The following is a 24,019-nucleotide window of genomic DNA, read 5'->3' as shown; positions in this document are numbered from 1 at the left end:
GGTGGAGGAGTATAGAAAAACATTGTGCGCAGCACGGCTTCCCCTGGTGGAGGAGTATAGAAAAACATTGTGCGCAGCACAGCTCTCCCTGGTGGAGGAGTATAGAAAAACATTGTGTGCAGCACGGCTCCCCCTGGTGGAGGATAGAAAAACATTGTGTGCAGCACGGCTCCCCCTGGTGGAGGAGTATAGAAAAACATTGTGTGCAGCACGGCTTCCCCTGGTGGAGGAGTATAGAAAAACATTGTGCGCAGCACAGCTCTCCCTGGTGGAGGAGTATAGAAAAACATTGTGTGCAGCATGGCTCCCCCTGGTGGAGAAGTGTAGAACAACCATTGTGTGCAGCACGGCTCCCCCTGGTGGAGGGATATAAAATAACCCATACATTTCCTCCAGTGTTCCTCACTGAATCGATCCGTCAGGCAGAACCGTACACAACATATAATGAAGTCGCTGTCAGCAGATCGTGTGTTTATTCCTTAGTGGACATTTTTACAGGATTGTGAGAGCAGATGTTTAAAGCATTAACCTGATCCTGAGAGAATAGTAACAAAGCGAGGACTAATAAGAGATCAGGACAAAACAACAGCTGAGCAGCTCCGCGGGGGCCGGACTAGCGGTCACCAGCTGATGACCTCACTGAGTGGGCGGGGCTCACATTCCATCATGTTACACAGAGCTGTGGTTGGAGGGAGTGGGAGCCACGTCACTGATGTCACCGAGGGTTGCGTGCAGAGCTTGGGTCACCGTGGTGAGGTCAATAGTATTCTCACCCCGATGTGAAGTGCTCAACACTATGATGAAGATGATCACAGCAATTGCTATAGAAGCGATGACAGCAATCATGCAGCGGCGATTCTGAAAGAGAAAGAACATCAGAGTTACACGTCAGAGCCCAGGAGGAACGCCAACATGGCTCACTGCGGCACCACGATCGGGGCCAGGCTGGCCAATGGCAAATCAGTCACAACACCGGACAGTATCAGCGTCCTCATGGCCACAACATGGTGGATACTGTAAAGTAGCAGAGCGCCATTGGCTCCACCACTTACTCCAGCAGGACACAGGGTGCAGCAGACCATGCAGCTGGATCACATTACTGCATCGCTGCGCCGGCGCTTGCCCACTGTATATGTGAGCCAGAGGAGGAAACAGAGGCTGCAGTGGACAGGAACCAGTAATAGGCGACTATACGCTTTTGGGGGGTTTATATTAATGGGCCATGATACTGTGTGGGGAACTGTGGGGTGCTTCGTACTGTGTGGGGGACTGTGGGGTGCATCGTAATGTGTGGGGGACTGTGGGGTGCATCGTAATGTGTGGGGGACTGTGGGGTGCATCGTACTGTGTGGGGGACTGTGGGGTGCATCGTAATGTGTGGGGGACTGTGGGGTGCATCGTAATGTGTGGGGGACTGTGGGGTGCATCGCAATGTGTGGGGGACTGTGGGGTGCATCGTACTGTGTGGGGGACTGTGGGGTGCATCGTAATGTGTGGGGGACTGTGGGGTGCATCGTAATGTGTGGGGGACTGTGGGGTGCATCGTAATGTGTGGGGGACTGTGGGGTGCATCGTACTGTGTGGGGGACTGTGGGGTGCATCGTAATGTGTGGGGGACTGTGGGGTGCATCGTAATGTGTGGGGGACTGTGGGGTGCATCATACTGTGTGTGGGGGACTGTGGGGTGCATCGTAATGTGTGGGGGACTGTGGGGTGCATCATACTGTGTGTGGGGGACTGTGGGGTGCATTGTACTGTGTGGGGGGACTGTGGGGTGCATCATAATGTGTTGGGGGACTGTGGGATGCATTGTACTGTGTGGGGGGACTGTGGGGTGCATCATAATGTGTGGGGGGACTGTGGGGTGCATTGTACTGTGGGGGGATGAGGGGGCCAACATACTGTGTGTGGGGGGACTATGGGGTGCATCGTAATGTGTGCGGGACTGTGGGGTGCATCGTAATGTGTGGGGGACTGTGGGGTGCATCGTACTGTGTGGGGGACTGTGGGGTGCATCGTACTGTGTTGGGGGACTGTGGGGTGCATCGTAATGTGTGGGGGACTGTGGGGTGCATCGTAATGTGTGGGGGACTGTGGGGTGCATCGTAATGTGTGGGGGACTGTGGGGTGCATCATACTGTGTGTGGGGGACTGTGGGGTGCATCGTACTGTGTTGGGGGACTGTGGGGTGCATTGTACTCTGTGGGGGACTGTGGGGTGCATCATACTGTGTGTGGGGGACTGTGGGGTGCATCATACTGTGTTGGGGGACTGTGGGGTGCATTGTACTGTGTGGGGGGACTGTGGGGTGCATCATAATGTGTTGGGGGACTGTGGGATGCATTGTACTGTGTGGGGGGACTGTGGGGTGCATCATAATGTGTGGGGGGACTGTGGGGTGCATTGTACTGTGGGGGGATGAGGGGGCCAACATACTGTGTGTGGGGGGACTATGGGGTGCATTGTACTGTGTGGGGGGACTGTGGGGTGCATTGTACTGTGGGGGAGCTGTGGGGTGCTTTGTACTATGGGGGGGCTGTGGGGTGCATTGTACTGTGGGGGGGCTGTGGGGTGCATTGTACTGTGGGGGGGCTGTGGGGTGCATTGTACTGTGGGGGGCTGTGGGGTGCATTGTACTGTGGGGGGGCTGTGGGGTGCATTGTACTGTGTGTGGGACTGTGGGGTGCATTGTACTGTGGGGGGGCTGTGGGGTGCATTGTACTGTGGGGGGGCTGTGGGGTGCATTGTACTGTGGGGGGGCTGTGGGGTGCATTGTACTGTGTGTGGGACTGTGGGGTGCATTGTACTGTGGGGGGGCTGTGGGGTGCATTGTACTGTGGGGGGGCTGTGCGGTGCATTGTACTGTGGGGGACTGTGGGGTGCATCGTACTGTGTGGGGGACTGTGGGGTGCATCGTAATGTGTGGGGGACTGTGGGGAGCATCATACTGTGTGTGGGGGACTGTGGGGTGCATCGTAATGTGTGGGGGACTGTGGGATGCATCATACTGTGTGTGGGGGACTGTGGGGTACATCATACTGTGTTGGGGGACTGTGGGGTGCATTGTACTGTGTGGGGGGACTGTGGGGTGCATCATAATGTGTTGGGGGACTGTGGGATGCATTGTACTGTGTGGGGGGACTGTGGGGTGCATTGTACTGTGGGGGGATGAGGGGGCCAACATACTGTGTGTGGGGGGACTATGGGGTGCATCATACTGTGTGGGGGGACTGTGGGGTGCATTGTACTGTGGGGGGGCTGTGGGGTGCATTGTACTGTGGGGGGGCTGTGGGGTGCATTGTACTGTGGGGGGGCTGTGGGGTGCATTGTACTGTGGGGGGGCTGTGGGTGGGGTGCATTGTACTGTGGGGGGGCTGTGGGGTGCATTGTACTGTGGGGGGGCTGTGGTGTGCATTGTACTGTGGGGGGGCTGTGCATTGTACTGTGGGGGACTGTGGGGTGCATTGTACTGTGGGGGGGCTGTGGGGTGCATTGTACTGTGTGTGGGACTGTGGGGTGCATTGTACTGTGGGGGGGCTGTGGGGTGCATTGTACTGTGGGGGGGCTGTGGGGTGCATTGTACTGTGGGGGGGCTGTGCGGTGCATTGTACTGTGGGTGGGAGCTGTGCGGTGCATTGTACTGTGGGGGGGGCTGTGGGGTGCATTGTACTGTGGGGGGGTTGTGCGGTGCATTGTACTGTGGGGGGGCTGTGGGGTGCATTGTATTGTGGGGGGGCCTGTGGGGTGCATTGTACTGTGTGTGGGGGATTGTTGGGTGCATTGTACTGTGTGTGGGACTGTGGGATGCATCGTACTCTGTGGGGGGGGGCTGTGGGGTGTATTGTACTGTGGGGGGAGCTGTGGGGTGCATTGTACTGTGGGGGGGGGCTGTGGGGTGCATTGTACTGTGGGGGGGCTGTGGGGTGCATTGTATTGTGGGGGGGCTGTGGGGTGCATTGTACTGTGGGGGGGGCTGTGGGGTGCATTGTATTGTGGGGGGGCCTGTGGGGTGCATTGTACTGTGTGTGGGGGATTGTTGGGTGCATTGTACTGTGTGTGGGACTGTGGGATGCATCGTACTCTGTGGGGGGGGGCTGTGGGGTGCATTGTACTGTGGGGGTGCTGTGGGATGCATCGTACTCTGTGGGGGGGCTGTGGGGTGCATTGTACTGTGGGGGGGCTGTGGGGTGCATTGTACTGTGTGTGGGACTGTGGGATGCATCGTACTCTGTGGGGGGCTGTGGGGTGCATTGTGCTGTGGGGGGAGCTGTGGGGTGCATTGTATTGTGGGGGGAGCTGTGGGGTGCATTGTACTGTGGGGGGAGCTGTGGGGTGCATTGTACTGTGGGGGGGCTGTGGGGTGCATTGTTCTGTGTGGGGGGCTGTGGGGTGCATTGTATTGTGGGGGGACTGTGGGGTGCATTGTACTGTGGGGGGAGCTGTGGGGTGCATTGTTCTGTGTGGGGGGCTGTGGGGTGCATTGTACTGTGGGGGGAGCTGTGGGGTGCATTGTACTGTGGGGGGGGCTGTGGGGTGCATTGTACTGTGTGTGGGGGTTCGGCACGACTGGAAAGGGGATCATGGAGATTTATAATGTTCCAAGGAGGATATGGCATCTCCCCCTTTCTGGCACATCGTCTGTGTAGCATTTTTTTGGGAGGGGTTGACGATAGCAATGATATCATTTTTGAAGTATTGGGGTCACTGTTCCTTGCCGCAGGTGCAGTAATAGGGACATATACAGCAGCGGCCCAGTATTGGGGTATCAGCAGGATGAGGGGTTTGTGCAGGTTGGGGATAGATGGGGACGGTGTCTGAAATGTGAGAAGTCAGATGTGTCTGTGGTGTAATCTCTGCAGATGAGTCCTGACCAGAGAAGTCGTCACGTCGGTCTGGGCCAGATGGAGAAGACGGGAAATGTGACGACTCCACCAGAAAGAACATCCTCTGTGAGTCCCGGTCTACGTCTTGGCCTTTGATACTGGTAATATTAGTCTTGGTATAGTTTAGTATGTCGGGGTCGGTTAGTCCTGGCATCGCAGCAGAGGCGGCACTGACACTGTGTGGGGCACAGCGGGACGGTGACATTAGCGTGCAGGGCACAGAGGGGCATTATTACTGTCTGGGCTATAGTGCTGTATGGCTTGTATAGATGAATATGAGGAGGAGAAGCAGTAGCCGATGATGTCTGTGTTATATTCTGCAGGGACGCGTTATGGATGGAAGAAGGAGTCATGGAGGTCTGGGCCAAAAGGAAAACAGAAAAAGAATGACAACAATCAGCGAGACGTCTCTGGTGTAGACCTGATGTCACCACTATATGGTGACTGTGTGGCGGTGATATGTAAGGATACGGATAAATGATGAGTATGGTGGTATTATGACCGCTGCATATGCTGGTAATATGTGGGAATGGCGGTATTATTTATCTATTGTAGTGCAGTATTGATGCTGACATTGCTCTGGGTACAAACATATTTCTTACAGGGGTTGTCCGCCCCCGAGTACATTTCCAGCTGCACCGCCACCTGCAAATCCGATCAGTGTAGTATAGAGTCCAATATGAGCACCAATAGGATCCCGCGCCGCTTACCGCTCCCAGCAATCAGTATTGACTGCAAGTGCACAAATCACAAACTTGCAGTCAGGTAATGATGTCGGGCTCTGGTAAGCGCCACATGGCAGTAATCTGTCACTGGGAGGTCACGGCGTAGCAGTATTATAGGAGATCTAGGTCTTGTAGTAAATCCTAATTTCCTTCAGGAGGGGTAATATTAGTACTGCGGACCCCCGTCTGGAGAAGGATGGGGGCAACATGGGCCTGTAAGTTTCACATGCCAGGGCCTGGATTACGGGGTCACCCAGAAAGACCCTGAACATGGAGACCTGAATTTGTGTCAACTCCAGAACCCGCTGATATCCAACAGGGAGGAGGAAAAACTGCGGAAATATCCAGGAAAACTTACCGCGCGAGGCCCAGAGGCCGCGGAGATGTGTCCGTCTGTCCATCGCTCACTGACCTGAAATAATGGCACAATAAACACATCATCCAGGTGCACAGGCGGGCGGCGTATGTGAGGGGATATACACTGGACGTGGCTGCTAAAGGGAATATAGAGCGCACATGGGGTCTAATCAAAGATACAGGGAATATAGAGCGCACATAAGGTCTTACCCGAGATAAAGGGAATATAGAGCGCACATAGGGTCTTACCCGAGATAAAGGGAATATAGAGCGCACATAGGGTCTTACCCGAGATAAAGGAAATATAGAGCGAACATAGGGTCTTACCCGAGATAAAGGGAATATAGAGCGCACATAGGGTCTAATCTGAGATACAGGGAATATAGAGCGCACATAGGGTCTTACCCGAGATAAAGGGAATATAGAGCGCACATAGGGTCTTATCCGAGATAAAGGGAATATAGAGCGCACATAGGGTCTTACCCGAGATAAAGGGAATATAGAGCGCACATAGGGTCTTACCCGAGATAAAGGGAATATAAAGCGCACATAGGGTCTTACCCAAGATAAAGGGAATATAGAGCACACATAGGGTCTTACCCAAGATAAAGGGAATATAGAGCGCACATAGGGTCTTATCCGAGATAAAGGGAATATAGAGCGCACATAGGGTCTTATCTGAGATAAAGGGAATATAGAGCGCACATAGGGTCTTATCTGAGATAAAGGGAATATAGAGCGCACATAGGGTCTTATCCGAGATAAAGGGAATATAGAGCACACATAGGGTCTTACCCGAGATAAAGGGAATATAGAGCGCACATAGGGTCTTACCCGAGATAAAGGGAATATAGAGCGCACATAGGGTCTTATCTGAGATAAAGGGAATATAGAGCGCGCATAGGGTCTTATCTGAGATAAAGGGAATATAGAGCGCACATAGGGTCTTATCCGAGATAAAGGGAATATAGAGCGCACATAGGGTCTTACCCGAGATAAAGGGAATATAGAGCGCACATAGGGTCTTACCCGAGATAAAGGGAATATAGAGCGCACATAGGGTCTTATCCGAGATAAAGGGAATATAGAGCGCACATAGGGTCTTATCTGAGATAAAGGGAATATAGAGCGCACACAGGGTCTAATCCAAGATAAAGGGAATATAGAGCGCACACAGGGTCTAATCCGAGATAAAGGGAATATAGAGCGCACATAGGGTCTTACCCGAGATAAAGGGAATATAGAGCGCACACAGGGTCTAATCCGAGATAAAGGGAATATAGAGCGCACATAAGGTCTTACCCGAGATAAAGGGAATATTGGTGAGAGATTATACAAATTCACTCTCCTATTGTGGTTGTGTGGCGGCTGCTGCAAGCCCCGATGTGATGATCCTTTGCTTGGTGAAGAGAATTTCCTGAGGAAGTGGTGTGATCACCGCAAAACGCCTAGAAATAAAGTCTATTCTCTATTACATCCACTTGGACTCCTCTGGTCCATCATCCTGACAGGCGAGCAGCGCAGTCTGATGCCCCATTCTCTTTACCAAGCAAAGGTTCAAGATTTTAGAGTAGTTTGTGGGAAATTTTCCCCCTTCTTCCAGAAGAGCATTTGTGGGGTCAGACCCTGATGTTGGGGGGGGGGGGGGGGAGACCAGGATAAATGTCCATTATAGGATGGGGTGGAGATCCAAGCCACTCATGTTCTCCCCTCCATGTCTGTTTGGACCTTGTGGTCTGGGCACCGTCTTGGGGGACAGATAAGAGCCATCAGACACAGATAGAGATGTGCGATCCGTCACTACTCAGGACACGACTCCTCCTGAGTCCGGTGATGGCGGCTTTAAACCGCTCCATCCGACGCTGTCTTCCTGACTTCTATCCCCCGGCCCATCCTGGGTTCTTCTCCCACTTCTACTCTCCAATCACTCCTCCATACTGATTTGTCCTTCATTTCTCTGCTATCATTTACATGTATAGTTCCCTTCTTTCCTCGGTCCACTTTCCCTCATCTGCCTGGGTTTCTCCTCTGTTAAATTTTCCCCCTGGGCTTCTATCACTAGTACTCTCCTACTCTCTCTTCACCAGGTGATTGTCACCAGCACTCTCCTACTCTCTCTTCACCAGGTGATTGTCACCAGCACGCTCCTACTCTCCCTTCACCAGGTGATTGTCACCAGCACTCTCCTACTCTCCCTTCACCAGGTGATTATCACCAGCACTCTCCTACTCTCCCTTCACCAGGTGATTGTCACCAGCACTCTTCTACTCTCCTCCCAACAGGTGAGCGTCACCAGCACTCTCCTACTCTCCCTCCATAGGGTGTCACCATATTGTGCACTCTGACTCCCACTTCTAGATTTACACATAGACATGATGGTCTCTAATCATGTAGATTACTGGTTGTACTCTGGTCTTGATGAAGTGTCCGCTGGAGTAAGAAGAGCACATTTTGTCAAAGCCGTTTGTGTAGTAGTGTGATGTGTGCAGCCTGTGGGTCGGCACTTACCGGGATGGTGACCCTGTTCCTGGCACCTGCAAAAAAACATAACATCTTACATTTTGTTAGTGAATTTGTAAACTTTGTCTTGCTGTTCTCAGTACCCCAAGTTTAGGTCCTATCCCCCATGATTAGTTTCTATACCCCCAATGTTTAGTTTCTATGCTCCCATGTTCAGTTTCTACCCCTCATTTTTACTTTCTAGTCCCGCATGTTCAGTTTCTATCCCCCATGTTTTTTTTTACCTTTTATTATCCTCTTCATCTCCTCCAGGGCTCGCAGGGCACTAATCGAGGACTGGTACCCATTTCCATGAAGATTGGCTTTATCTGCGCAGCTGAAGAGGAACAGATCCCGGGCTAATTCCCCGATACTCGGCTGATGAGAGAGGATCCTGCACTTCTCCTCTTCGCTGCTGCTGTCCAAGTCATCGATCACAACCAGGACATTATCTTTTCCTGCAAAAGTCACCAGCAGAGAAGAACATGGAGGAGTCAACAGAAACCTGTGTTTACAGTCACCTGAGTATGGGGCTGTGTGTAGTCTCTGGCATCTAAGGCGTCCTTTGGGGAGAGACAAGCCAGGCCTGGCATGTCAGAGTGAGGAGACTAATAGGCCATGCATGCTCCCCTGGGAAAGTAAATGTGAAAATTACAGAAGCAATTTGCATAGTCACTGGCAGACATGGTGTGTGGCTGGGCTCCTGCAGTGTCAGTGCGCAGGAACATGGATGAAGTTCAGGCAGCACGAGCTCTATGCAGTCCAACAATGTAATCAGGATGTGAGATGGACGCTCTGCTGGGGGGAATTTTATAGGGGCCAAGTCCAATACAGAAATGTTTAGTTTGCATTTTGGGGGTGACAGTCGCCTTATAAACCTAGAAGAAAATAGTTTTCCTTTTATTTACTAATATTCATGAACTCAGAATGTTCTGTTATGGAGACGGGGATGATCCGTATTTCTGTTATTTCCAATATGTACACATAAATGGGGGAGGAGGGCAGGCGGAGGTGGCGGCACAGGCGCAAATTGGGCCGCAGGCAGAGGGGGAGGTGGCGGCACAGGCGCAAATTGGGCCGCAGGCAGAGGGGGAGGTGGTGGCACAGGCACAGATTGGGCCGCAGGCAGAGGCGGAGGTGGCGGCACAGGCGCAGATTGGGCCGCAGGCAGAGGGGGAGGTGGCGGTACAGGCGCAGATGGAGGCAGAGGCAGAGGGGGAGGTGGCGGTACAGGCACAGATTGGGCCGCAGGCAGAGGCGCAGGTGGCGGCACAGGCGCAGATGGAGACACAGGCAGAGGGGGAGGTGGCGGTACAGGCACAGATTGGGCCGCAGGCAGAGGCGGAGGTGGCGGCACAGGCGCAGATGGAGGCAGAGGCGGAGGTGGCGGCACAGGCGCAGATGGAGGCACAGGCAGAGTGGGAGGTGGTGGCACAGGCGCAGATGGAGACACAGGCAGAGGGGGAGGTGGCGGTACAGGCGCAGATGGAGGCAGAGGCAGAGGGGGAGGTGGCGGCACAGGCACAGATGGAGGCACAGGCAGAGGGGGAGGTGGCGGCACAGGCACAGATGGAGGCACAGGCAGAGAGGGAGGTGGCGGCACAGGCGCAGATTGGGCCGCAGGCAGAGGCGGAGGTGGCGGCACAGGCGCAGATGGAGGCACAGGCAGAGGGGGAGGTCGCAGCACAGGCGCAGATGGAGACACAGGCAGAGGGGGAGGTGGCGGTACAGGTGCAGATGGAGACAGAGGCGGAGGTGGCGGTACAGGCCCAGATGGAGGCAGAGGGGGAGGTGGCGGCACAGGCGCAGATGGAGACAGGCAGAGGAGGAGGTAGCGGCACAGGCGCAGATGGATGCACAGGCAGATGGGGAGGTGGCAGCACAGGTGCAGATGGAGACACAGGCAGAGGTGGAGGTGGCGGTACAGGCGCAGATGGAGGCAGAGGGGAAGGTGGCGGCACAGGCCCAGATGGAGACACAGGCAGAGGCGGAGGTTGCAGCACAGGTGCAGATGGAGACACAGGCAGAGGCGGAGGAGGCGGTACAGGCGCAGATGGAGGCACAGGCAGAGGGGGAGGTGGCGAAACAGGCGCAGATGGAGACACAGGCAGAGGGGGAGGTGGCGGCACAGGCGCAGATGGAGACACAGGCGGAGGTGGCGGTGCAGGCGCAGATGGAGGCACAGGCAGAGGCGGAGGTGGCGGCACAGACGCAGATGGAGGCACAGGCAGAGGGGGAGGTGGCGGCACAGGCGCAGATGGAGACACAGGCAGAGGCGGATGTGGCGGTACAGGCGCAGATGGAGGCAGAGGGGGAGGAGGCGGCACAGGTGCAGATGGAGGCACAGGCAGAGGGGGAGGTGGCGGTACAGGCGCAGATGGAGGCACAAGCAAAGGCGGAGGTGGCAGCACAGGCGGAGGCGCAGATGGAGGCACAGGCAGAGGCGGAGGTGGTGGCACAGGCGCAGATGGAGGCACAGGCAGAGGGGTAGGTGGCGGCACAGGCGCAGATGGAGACACAGGCAGAGGTGGTGGCACAGGAGCAGATGGAGGCACAGGCAGAGGGGGAGGTGGCGGCACAGGTGCAGGTGGAGGCACAGGCAGAGGGGGAGGTGGCGGCACAGGCGCAGATGGAGGCACAGGCAGAGGGGGAGATGGCGGCACAGGCGCAGATGGAGGCACAGGCAGAGGGGGAGGTGGCGGCACAGGTGCAGATGGAGGCACAGGCAGAGGGGGAGGTGGCGGCACAGGCGCAGATGGAGACACAGGCAGAGGGGGAGGTGGCGTTACAGGTGCAGATGGAGGCACAGGCAGAGGGGGAGGTGGCAGCACAGGTGCAGATGGAGGCACAGGCAGAGGCGGAGGTGGCGGCACAGGCGCAGATGGAGGCACAGGCAGAGGGGGAGGTGGCGGCACAGATGGAGACACAGGCAGAGGCAGAGGTGGCGGCACAGGCACAGATGGAGGCAGAGGCGGAGGTGGCGGCACAGGTGCAGATGGAGGCACAGGCAGAGGGGGAGGTGGCGGCACAGGCACAGGTGGCAGTACAGGTGCAGATGGAGGCACAGGCAGAGGCGGAGGTGGCGGCACAGGCGCAGATGGAGGCACAGGCAGAGGCGGAGGTGGTGGCACAGGCGCAGATGGAGGCACAGGCGCAGATGGAGACACAGGCAGAGGTGGAGGTGGCGGTACAGGTGCAGATGGAGGCACAGGCAGAGGGGGAGGTGGCGGCACAGGCGAAGGTGCAGATGGAGGCAGAGGCACAGGCGGAGGTGGCGGCACAGGTGGAGGTGCAGGGAAACGTGTAGGCAGGGGAGCAGCCAGAGGGGTATGAGGCGACACCCACGGAACAGAGGGTTCTGAGGCCGCACCCGCAGGACGTATTAATCTGAGGCCACACCCTGTTGACAGAGGGATCTGTGGCTGCACCCAAGGGACAGAGGGGTCAGAGGCCACACCCGCGGGACGGAGGGGTCTGGGGCTGCACCCGCGGGACGGAGGGGTCTGAGGCCGCACCCGAGTGATGGATAACCTCAAACTGACCAAGGCTTAACTGTTTGGGCCGACAGAGTCGGTGATGGTGGAGAAGCTGTACCTCCTCCTAGTAGAAGCGCCAGGTAGATCTATGATGAAACACGTGCCCCCGGCAGCACAGCCCCATGTACGGCCCCAAAATGTGAATGATCCTCACCATACACCTCATAGAGTAACCGCAGCTCCTCATCGTACAGGGAGTCTAGGACGTCGGTGACATTGACCCTTCCGCGTTTCTTCGTATGGTAAAGAATGGCGAAGTCGCACTTTTGGGTCTCTTCCTGGAAGTTCTGGAATCTGTTTGTGATCGTCACACATCGGACGTCGTTCACACTGTGGCTGCTCACAAGGACTTTCACCAACCAGTTATAAGTGGATTCATCCTCCCGAGAGAAGACTCCGACCAGCACCATCGTAACCTGCGATCTACAGATGACTCTGGAACAGAACCCCAAAAATAGCAGTTAACATCACCCCAACACAAGGACAGTGGACACCGAGCAGACCGAGACCACAGCTGATGATGTCACCGCACCAACAAGTGATGTCACCGGTGAGACATCAGAAAAATAAGAGATCGGCACCGCTGACAACTAAAGGAGGAGAGACTGCCGACAACCACATAGACAGTGCAAGTCACTCGCGGTATCTTCTACACTAATGGAGACCCCGAGGAATGGGCACCGTGGTGAGCGCCGCCATCACTGGGGACACCCTGAGCATTGCCTGTGGGTCAGCTCACACCCCATTATGGGTGATGTCAGAGGAGGGAACTGGACAGTACGGAAGTCCTGTACTGGGGCCACAGGTAACTTCAGATACGCAACGGGACGCAGAGACACAGAGGACGCACATGTCACAGAAACGGCGAAACGTTCTGTCTGCGGAGAACAGGAATCGGATAAACTGATGGCAAATAATCGTATTATACTCAGAGGTATAGCATGCCATACTCAGGAGCATCACACGCCGTACACAGAGGGATCATGCCATACTCAGGAGCATCACACGCCGTACACAGAGGGATCATGCCATACACAGGAGCATCAAACGCCATACACAGACGCTTCACCCGCCATACACAGGAGCATCACACGCCGTACACAGAGGGATCCCACGCCGTACACAGGAGCATCACACGCCGTACACAGAAGCTTCACCCGCCATACACAGAGGGATCCCATGCCATACACAGGAGCATCACACGCCGTACACAGAAGCTTCACCTGCCGTATACAGAGGGATCATGCCATACACAGAGGCATCACATACCATACACAGGGAGATCACACCCCGTACACAGGGGATCACACGCCGTACGCAAAGGCTTCATACACTATTGTAAGAGGAGAAGTTCGTGAAATGCAGTGGAGAGCTGGAGACAGAGAAGGGGTTAACAGAGTTTAACTGTACAGGAAGTTAAACAACGAATACGCCATGCAGAGAGGCAAGACGAATAAAAGCAACTACGGAAAGTAAGTACAACCACCGTGCACGATAGAAAGATATGCAAAAAACGGAGTAATTTATCGCTTGCAGTTGTTGCAGGGGAAAGGCTGGAAAATCTCCTGACGGCATCGAAAATCGTGAACAAAGTCTCTGGCTCTATTACGGAGGAAGGAGAAGCACTGTATTCCAACGATGCAGATGGATCCAGTCCTGGCTGGCTTGAGTGTGCTGGGATGTAGAACCAGTCCTTTGTGTGGATTCATCACCGATGATGCCGAACACGAGCCGTGTGCCCGCTCACAGACAGCGGTAGCGGGCGGTCCTCTGAAACAGTCTCTAGGAACGCCGCAAGTCAGCTTATCTGTCACCTCAGGCAGGACTGGACTGTCCAAAGGTACAGGGTCAGATGGTAACTTAATAGCGTCAAAGTCAATCGTAGGGTCAGTACTCTGAGGGATGAGTGGCGTGGAGTTGTCAGCTGGAGCAGAGGAGAAGGAGTCATCCTCCTGTCGCTTTACCGCCAAGTCTGACCCGTTCCCGCGCTCAGGTCTCCTTATATTCCCCGCGCCTCCTGCTGTCCAGCATGAAAGTCCTTTCCTCCCAGAAGAACCCTCCCGCGGCAACAGTAGTGACAGTTCCGATAGTTCCGGCTTCAAAGGGCATCGGAAACCGCTGAATCCACCTCGGCTCATCTTCTTACACCGTACACAGGGGAATCACACGTTATACACAGAAGGTTCATACACCGTATACAGAAGGATCACACGTCATACACAGAAGGTTCATACACCGCACACTGGGAGATCACAAGCCGTATACAGAGGCTTCATACTCCATATACAGAGGAACCACACGTCATACACAGAAGCTTCAAACGCCGCAAACTAGGAGATCACATGCCGTACACAGAGGGATCACACGCAGTACACAGGGATCACACGCCGTATACACAGGGATCACACACCGTACACAGAAGCATCACAGGCTCTAAACAGAGGGAATACACACCATACACAGAGACTTCACACGCCGTATAGACATCACACACTGTGTACAGGGGCGTCACACACACGCCGTACACACAGACATCAAACACTGTATACAGGGGTGTCACACACACGCCGTATACACAGACATCACACACTGTATACAGGGGCATCACACACACGCCGTACACACAGACATCACACACTGTATACAGGGGCATCACACACACGCCGTATACACAGACATCAAACACTGTATACAGGGGCATCACACACACGCCGTATACACAGACATCAAACACTGTATACAGGGGCGTCACACACACGCCGTACACACAGACATCACACACTGTATACAGGGGCATCACACACACGCCGTACACACAGACATCACACACTGTATACAGGGGCGTCACACACACGCCGTACACACAGACATCACACACTGTATACAGGGGCGTCACACACACGCCGTACACACAGACATCACACACTGTATACAGGGGCGTCACACACACGCCGTACACACAGACATCACACACCGTATACAGGGGCATCACACACACGCCGTACACACAGACATCACACACTGTATACAGGGGCATCACACACATCACACACTGTATACAGGGGCATCACACACACGCCGTATACACAGACATCACACACCGTATACAGGGGCATCACACACACGCCGTATACACAGACATCACACACCATATACAGGGGCATCACACACACAGACATCACACACTGTATACAGGGGCATCACACACACGTCGTACAAACAGACATCACACACTGTATACAGGGGCATCACACACACACGCCATATACACAGACATCACACACCGTATACAGGGGCATCACACACACGCCGTATACACAGACATCACACACCGTATACAGGGGCGTCACACACACACATCACACACCGTACACAGGGGCGTCACACACACGCCGTATACACAGACATCACACACGCCGTATACACAGACATCACACACACACACCGTATACAGGGGAGTCACACACACGCCATATACACAGACATCACACACCGTATACAGGGCGTCACACACACACCGTATACACAGACATCACACACCGTATACAGGGGCATCACACACACACCGTACACACAAACATCACACAACGTATACAGGGGCATCACACACACGCTGTATACACAGACATCACACACCGTACACACAGACATCACACACCGTATACAGGGGCGTCACACACGCCATACACACAGACATAACACACTGTATACAGGGGCATCACACACACGCTGTATACACAGACATCACATACCGTACACACAGACATCACACACCGTATACAGGGGCATCACACACACGCTGTATACACAGACATCACACACCGTACACACAGACATCACACACCGTATACAGGGGCATCACACACACACGCCATATACACAGACATCACACACCGTACACACAGACATCACACACCGTACACACAGACATCACACACTGTATACAGGGGCATCACACACGCGCCGTATACACAGACATCACACACTGTATACAGGGGCATCACACACACGCCGTATACACAGACATCACACACTGTATACAGGGGCATCACACACGCGCCGTATACACAGACATCACACACTGTATACAGGGGCATCACACACACGCCGTACACACAGACATCACACACCGTATACAGGGGCATCACACACACGCCGTATACACAGACATCACACACTGTATACAGGGGCATCACACACACGCCGTATACACAGACATCACACACTGTATACAGGGGCATCACACACGCGCCGTATACACAGACATCACACACTGTATACAGGGGCATCACACACACGCCGTATACACAGACATCACACACTGTATGCAGGGGCATCACACACACGCCGTACACACAAACATCACACAACGTATACAGGGGCATCACACACACGCTGTATACACAGACATCACACACCGTACACACAGACATCACACACACGCCGTATACACAGACATCACACACCGTATACAGGGGCATCACACACACACACCGTATACACAGATATCACACACTGTATACAGGGGCATCACACACACGCCGTACACACAAACATCACACAACGTATACAGGGGCATCACACACACACGCCATATACACAGACATCACACACCGTAAACATAGACATCACACACCGTACACACAGACATCACACACCGTATACAGGGGCATCACACACACACAACGTATACACAGACATCACACACCGTATACAGGGGCATCACACACACGCCGTATACACAGACATCACACACCGTCTACAGGGGCATCACACACATGCCGTATTCACAGACATCACACACTGTATACAGGGGCATCACACACGCGCCGTATACACAGACATCACACACTGTATACAGGGGCATCACACACACGCCGTATACACAGACATCACACACTGTATACAGGGGCATCACACACACGCCGTACACACAGACATCACACACCGTATACAGGGGCATCACACACACGCTGTATACACAGACCTCACACACCGTACACACAGACATCACACACACGCCGTATACACAGACATCACACACCGTATACAGGGGCATCACACACACACCGTATACACAGATATCACACACTGTATACAGGGGCATCACACACACACCGTACACACAAACATCACACAACGTATACAGGGGCATCACACACACGCTGTATACACAGACATCACACACCGTACACACAGACATCACACACCGTATACAGGGGCATCACACACACGCCATATACACAGACATCACACACCGTACACACAGACATCACACACCATATACAGGGGCATCACACACACACAACGTATACACAGACATCACACACCGTCTACAGGGGCATCACACACACAACGTATACACAGACATCACACACTGTATAAAGGGGCATCACACACACGCCGTATACACAGACATCACACACCGTATACAGGGGCATCACACACACACGCCATATACACAGACATCACACACCGTATACAGGGGCGTCACACACACGCCGTATACACAGACATCGCACACCGTATACAGGGGCGTCACACACACACATCACACACCGTACACAGGGGCGTCACACACACGCCGTATTCACAGACATCACACACGCCGTATACACAGACATCACACACGCCGTATACAGGGGAGTCACACACACGCCATATACACAGACATCACACACCGTATACAGGGCGTCACACACACACCGTATACACAGACATCACACACCGTATACAGGGGCATCACACACACGCCGTACACACAGACATCACACACCGTATACAGGGGCGTCACACACGCCATACACACAGACATCACACACTGTATACAGGGGCGTCACACACGCCATACACACAGACATCACACACCGTATACAGGGGCGTCACACACGCCATACACACAGACATCACACACCGTACACACAGACATCACACACCGTATACAGGGGCATCACACACACGCTGTATACACAGACATCACACACCGTACACACAGACATCACACACCGTATACAGGGGCATCACACACACGCTGTATACACAGACATCACACACCGTACACACAGACATCACACACCGTATACAGGGGCATCACACACACACGCCATATACACAGACATCACACACCGTACACACAGACATCACACACCGTACACACAGACATCACACACTGTATACAGGGGCATCACACACGCGCCGTATACACAGACATCACACACTGTATACAGGGGCATCACACACGCGCCGTATACACAGACATCACACACTGTATACAGGGGCATCACACACACGCCGTATACACAGACATCACACACTGTATACAGGGGCATCACACACACGCCGTACACACAGACATCACACACCGTATACAGGGGCATCACACACACGCTGTATACACAGACCTCACACACCGTACACACAGACATCACACACACGCCGTATACACAGACATCACACACCGTATACAGGGGATGCACACACACACCGTATACACAGATATCACACACTGTATACAGGGGCATCACACAGACGCCGTACACACAAACATCACACAACGTATACAGGGGCATCACACACACGCTGTATACACAGACATCACACACCGTACACACAGACATCACACACCGTATACAGGGGCATCACACACACACGCCATATACACAGACATCACACACCGTAAACATAGACATCACACACCGTACACACAGACATCACACACCGTATACAGGGGCATCACACACACACAACGTATACACAGACATCACACACCGTATACAGGGGCATCACACACACGCCGTATACACAGACATCACACACCGTCTACAGGGGCATCACACACACAACGTATACACAGACATCGCACACTGTATACAGGGGCATCACACACACGCCGTATACACAGACATCACACACTGTATACAGGGGCATCACACACACGCCGTACACACAGACATCACACACCGTATACAGGGGCGTCACACACACGCTGTATACACAGACATCACACACCATATAAAGGGGCATCACACACACGCCATATACACAGACATCACACACCGTACACAGGGGCGTCACACACGCCGTATACACAGACATCACACACTGTATACAGGGGCATCACACACACGCTGTATACACAGACATCACACACCATATAAAGGGGCATCACACACACGCCGTATACACAGACATCACACACTGTATACAGGGGCGTCACACACATGCTGTATACACAGACATCACACACACGCCGTATACACAGACATCACACACTGTATACAGGGGCATCACACACACGCCGTATACACAGAACTCAAACACCGTACACAGGGGCGTCACACACACGCCGTATACACAGACATCACACACCGTATACAGGGGCGTCACACACACAACGTATACACAGACATCACACACTGTATACAGGGGCGTCACACACACGCCGTATACACAGACATCACACACTGTATACAGGGGCATCACACACACGCCGTATACACAGACATCACACACTGTATACAGGGGCGTCACACACATGCTGTATACACAGACATCACACACACGCCGTATACACAGACATCACACACTGTATACAGGGGCATCACACACACGCCGTATACACAGAACTCAAACACCGTACACAGGGGCGTCACACACACGCCGTATACACAGACATCACACACCGTATACAGGGGCGTCACACACACAACGTATACACAGACATCACACACTGTATACAGGGGCGTCACACACACGCCGTATACACAGACATCGCACACCGTATACAGGGGCATCACACACACGCCGTATACACAGACATCACACACTGTATACAGGGGCATCACACACACGCCGTATACACAGACATCACACACCATATAAAGGGGCATCACACACACGCCGTATACACAGACATCACACACTGTATACAGGGGCGTCACACACATGCTGTATACACAGACATCACACACACGCCGTATACACAGACATCACACACTGTATACAGGGGCATCACACACACGCCGTATACACAGACATCACACACTGTATGCAGGGGCATCACACACACAACGTATACACAGACATCACACACTGTATGCAGGGGCATCACACACACGCCGTATACACAGACATCACACACCGTATACAGGGGCATCACACACACGCTGTATACACAGACATCACACACTGTATGCAGGGGCATCACACACACGCCGTATACACAGACATCACACACCGTATACAGGGGCATCACACACACGCTGTATACACAGACATCACACACTGTATGCAGGGGCATCACACACACGCCGTATACACAGACATCACACACCGTATACAGGGGCATCACACACACGCTGTATACACAGACATCGCACACCGTATACAGGGGCATCACACACACGCCGTATACACAGACATCACACACTGTATACAGGGGCATCACACACACGCTGTATACACAGACATCACAAACCATATAAAGGGGCATCACACACACGCCGTATACACAGACATCACACACCGTACACAGGGGCGTCACACACGCCGTATACACAGACATCACACACTGTATACAGGGGCATCACACACACGCTGTATACACAGACATCACACACACGCCGTATACACAGACATCACACACTGTATACAGGGGCATCACACACACGCCGTATACACAGACATCGCACACTGTATACAGGGGCATCACACACATGCCGTATACACAGACATCAAATACCGTACACAGGGGTGTCACACACACGCCGTATACACAGACATCACACACCGTATACAGGGGCATCACACACACAACGTATACACAGACATCACACACCGTACACACAGACATCACACACCGTATACAGGGGCATCACACACACAACGTATACACAGACATCACACACTGTATACAGGGGCATCACACACACAACATATACACAGACATCACACACCATATACAGGGGAGTCACACACACGCCGTATACACAGACATCACACACCATATACAGGGGAGTCACACACACGCCGTATACACAGACATCACACACCGTATACAGGGGCATCACACACACGCCGTATACACAGACATCACACACCGTATACAGGGGCATCACACACACAACGTATACGCAGACATCACACACCGTATACAGGGGCATCACACACACGCCGTATACACAGACATCACACACCGTATACAGGGGCATCACACACACGCTGTATACACAGACATCACACACCATATAAAGGGGCATCACACACACGCCGTATACACAGACATCACACACCGTATACAGGGGCATCACACACACGCTGTATACACAGACATCACACACCATATAAAGGGGCATCACACACACGCCGTATACACAGACATCACACACCGTATACAGGGGCATCACACACACAACGTATACACAGACATCACACACCGTATACAGGGGCATCACACACACAACGTATACACAGACATCACACACCGTATACAGGGGCATCACACACACGCCGTATACAGAGACATCACACACCGTATACAGGGGCATCACACACACGCTGTATACACAGACATCACACACCATATAAAGGGGCATCACACACACGCCGTATACACAGACATCACACACCGTATACAGGGGCATCACACACACGCTGTATACACAGACATCACACACCATATAAAGGGGCATCACACACACGCCGTATACACAGACATCACACACCGTATACAGGGGCATCACACACACAACGTATACACAGACATCACACACCGTATACAGGGGCATCACACACACAACGTACACACAGACATCACACACCGTATACAGGGGCATCACACACACGCCGTATACACAGACATCACACACTGTATACAGGGGCATCACACACACGCTGTATACACAGACATCACACACCATATAAAGGGGCATCACACACACGCCGTATACACAGACATCACACACCGTACACAGGGGCGTCACACACGCCGTATACACAGACGTCACACACTGTATACAGGGGCATCACACACACGCTGTATACACAGACATCACACACACAACGTATACACAGACATCACACACCGTATACAGGGGCATCACACACACGCCGTATACACAGACATCACACACCATATACAGGGGCGTCACACACACGCCGTATACACAGACATCACACACCATATACAGGGGAGTCACACACACGCCGTATACACAGACATCACACACCATATACAGGGGCGTCACACACACAACGTATACACCGACATCACACACTGTATACAGGGGCATCACACACACAACGTATACACAGACATCACACACTGTATACAGGGGCATCACACACACAACATATACACAGACATCACACACCGTATACAGGGGCATCACACACACGCCGTATACACAGACATCACACACCATATACAGGGGAGTCACACACACACCGTATACACAGACATCACACACACGCCGTATACAAAGACATCACACACATGCCGTATACACAGACATCACACACCGTATACAGGGGCATCACACACACACACGCCGTATACACAGACATCACACACCGTACACAGGGGCATCACACACACACCGTATACACAGACATCACACACTGTACAGGGGCATCACACACACAACGTATACACAGACATCACACACTGTATACAGGGGCATCACACACACGCCGTATACACAGACATCACACACTGTATACAGGGGCATCACACACACGCCGTATACACAGACATCACACACTGTATACAGGGGCATCACACACACGCCGTACACACAGACTTCACACACCGTATACAGGGGAGTCACACACACGCCGTACACACAGACATCACACACTGTATACAGGGGCATCACACACACGCTGTATACACAGACATCACACACTGTATACAGGGGCATCACACACACACCGTATACACAGACATCACACACGCCGTATACAAAGACATCACACACCGTATACAGGGGCATCACACACACACCGTATACACAGACATCACACACTGTACAGGGGCATCACACACACACAACGTATACACAGACATCACACACTGTATACAGGGGCATCACACACACGCCGTATACACAGACATCACACACTGTATACAGGGGCATCACACACACGCCGTATACACAGACATCACACACCGTATACAGGGGCATCACACACACACCGTATACACAGACATCACACACTGTACAGGGGCATCACACACACACATCGTATACACAGACATCACACACTGTATACAGGGGCATCACACACGCCGTATACACAGACATCACACACTGTATACAGGGGCATCACACACACGCCGTATACACAGACATCACACACTGTATACAGGGGCATCACACACACGCCGTATACACAGACATCACACACTGTATACAGGGGCATCACACACACGCCGTACACACAGACATCACACACCGTATACAGGGGAGTCACACACACGCCGTACACACAGACATCACACACTGTATACAGGGGCATCACACACACGCTGTATACACAGACATCACACACTGTATACAGGGGCATCACACACACACCGTATACACAGACATCACACACGCCGTATACAAAGACATCACACACCGTATACAAAGACATCACACACCGTATACAGGGGCATCACACACACGCCGTACACACAGACATCACACACCGTATACAGGGGCATCACACACACGCCGTATACACAGACATCACACACGCCGTATACAAAGACATCACACACTGTATACAGGGGCATCACACACACGCCGTACACACAGACATCACACACCGTATACAGGGGCATCACACACACGCCGTACACACAGACATCACACACTGTATACAGGGGCATCACACACACGCCGTATACAGACATCACACACCGTATACGCAGACCTCACACACGGCACACATCTCACCTCGCTCCCCGTGGACCCTGTGTCTGCGCTCCGCTCGCCGATCACACCCTGTGCACTCATATAGAAAGTGAAATTAG

General features: G+C 53.2%; 1 protein-coding gene across 2 annotated transcripts; it reads right to left on the bottom strand.

Moving 5' to 3' along the window:
• Positions 1–456: 456 nt before the first annotated feature.
• LOC141073120 (uncharacterized) lies at positions 457–24,019 on the bottom strand. 2 transcript variants are annotated; one of them, XM_073560472.1, is made up of 6 exons: positions 23,943–24,019; positions 12,155–12,435; positions 8,710–8,922; positions 8,474–8,499; positions 5,967–6,020; positions 457–858 (listed from the first exon to the last, which is right to left on the bottom strand). In XM_073560472.1, the coding sequence occupies exons 2-6, from the start codon at positions 12,408–12,410 to the stop codon at positions 670–672; spliced, it is 738 nt and encodes a 245-aa protein (XP_073416573.1). In that variant the 5' UTR covers positions 12,411–12,435; positions 23,943–24,019; the 3' UTR covers positions 457–669. The 2 variants fall into 2 exon arrangements, with proteins under 2 accessions (XP_073416573.1, XP_073416574.1); XM_073560473.1 differs by lacking the exon at positions 23,943–24,019 and adding an exon at positions 13,610–14,015.

Source organism: Dendrobates tinctorius, unplaced genomic scaffold, assembly GCF_039654945.1.
Source record: "Dendrobates tinctorius isolate UK_male_01 unplaced genomic scaffold, ASM3965494v1 ptg000297l, whole genome shotgun sequence".
NCBI classification, from domain to species: domain Eukaryota; kingdom Metazoa; phylum Chordata; class Amphibia; order Anura; family Dendrobatidae; genus Dendrobates; species Dendrobates tinctorius.
The sequence above is the reverse complement of the archived record's forward strand: the minus strand, read 5'-3'. Positions and strand labels throughout refer to the sequence as shown.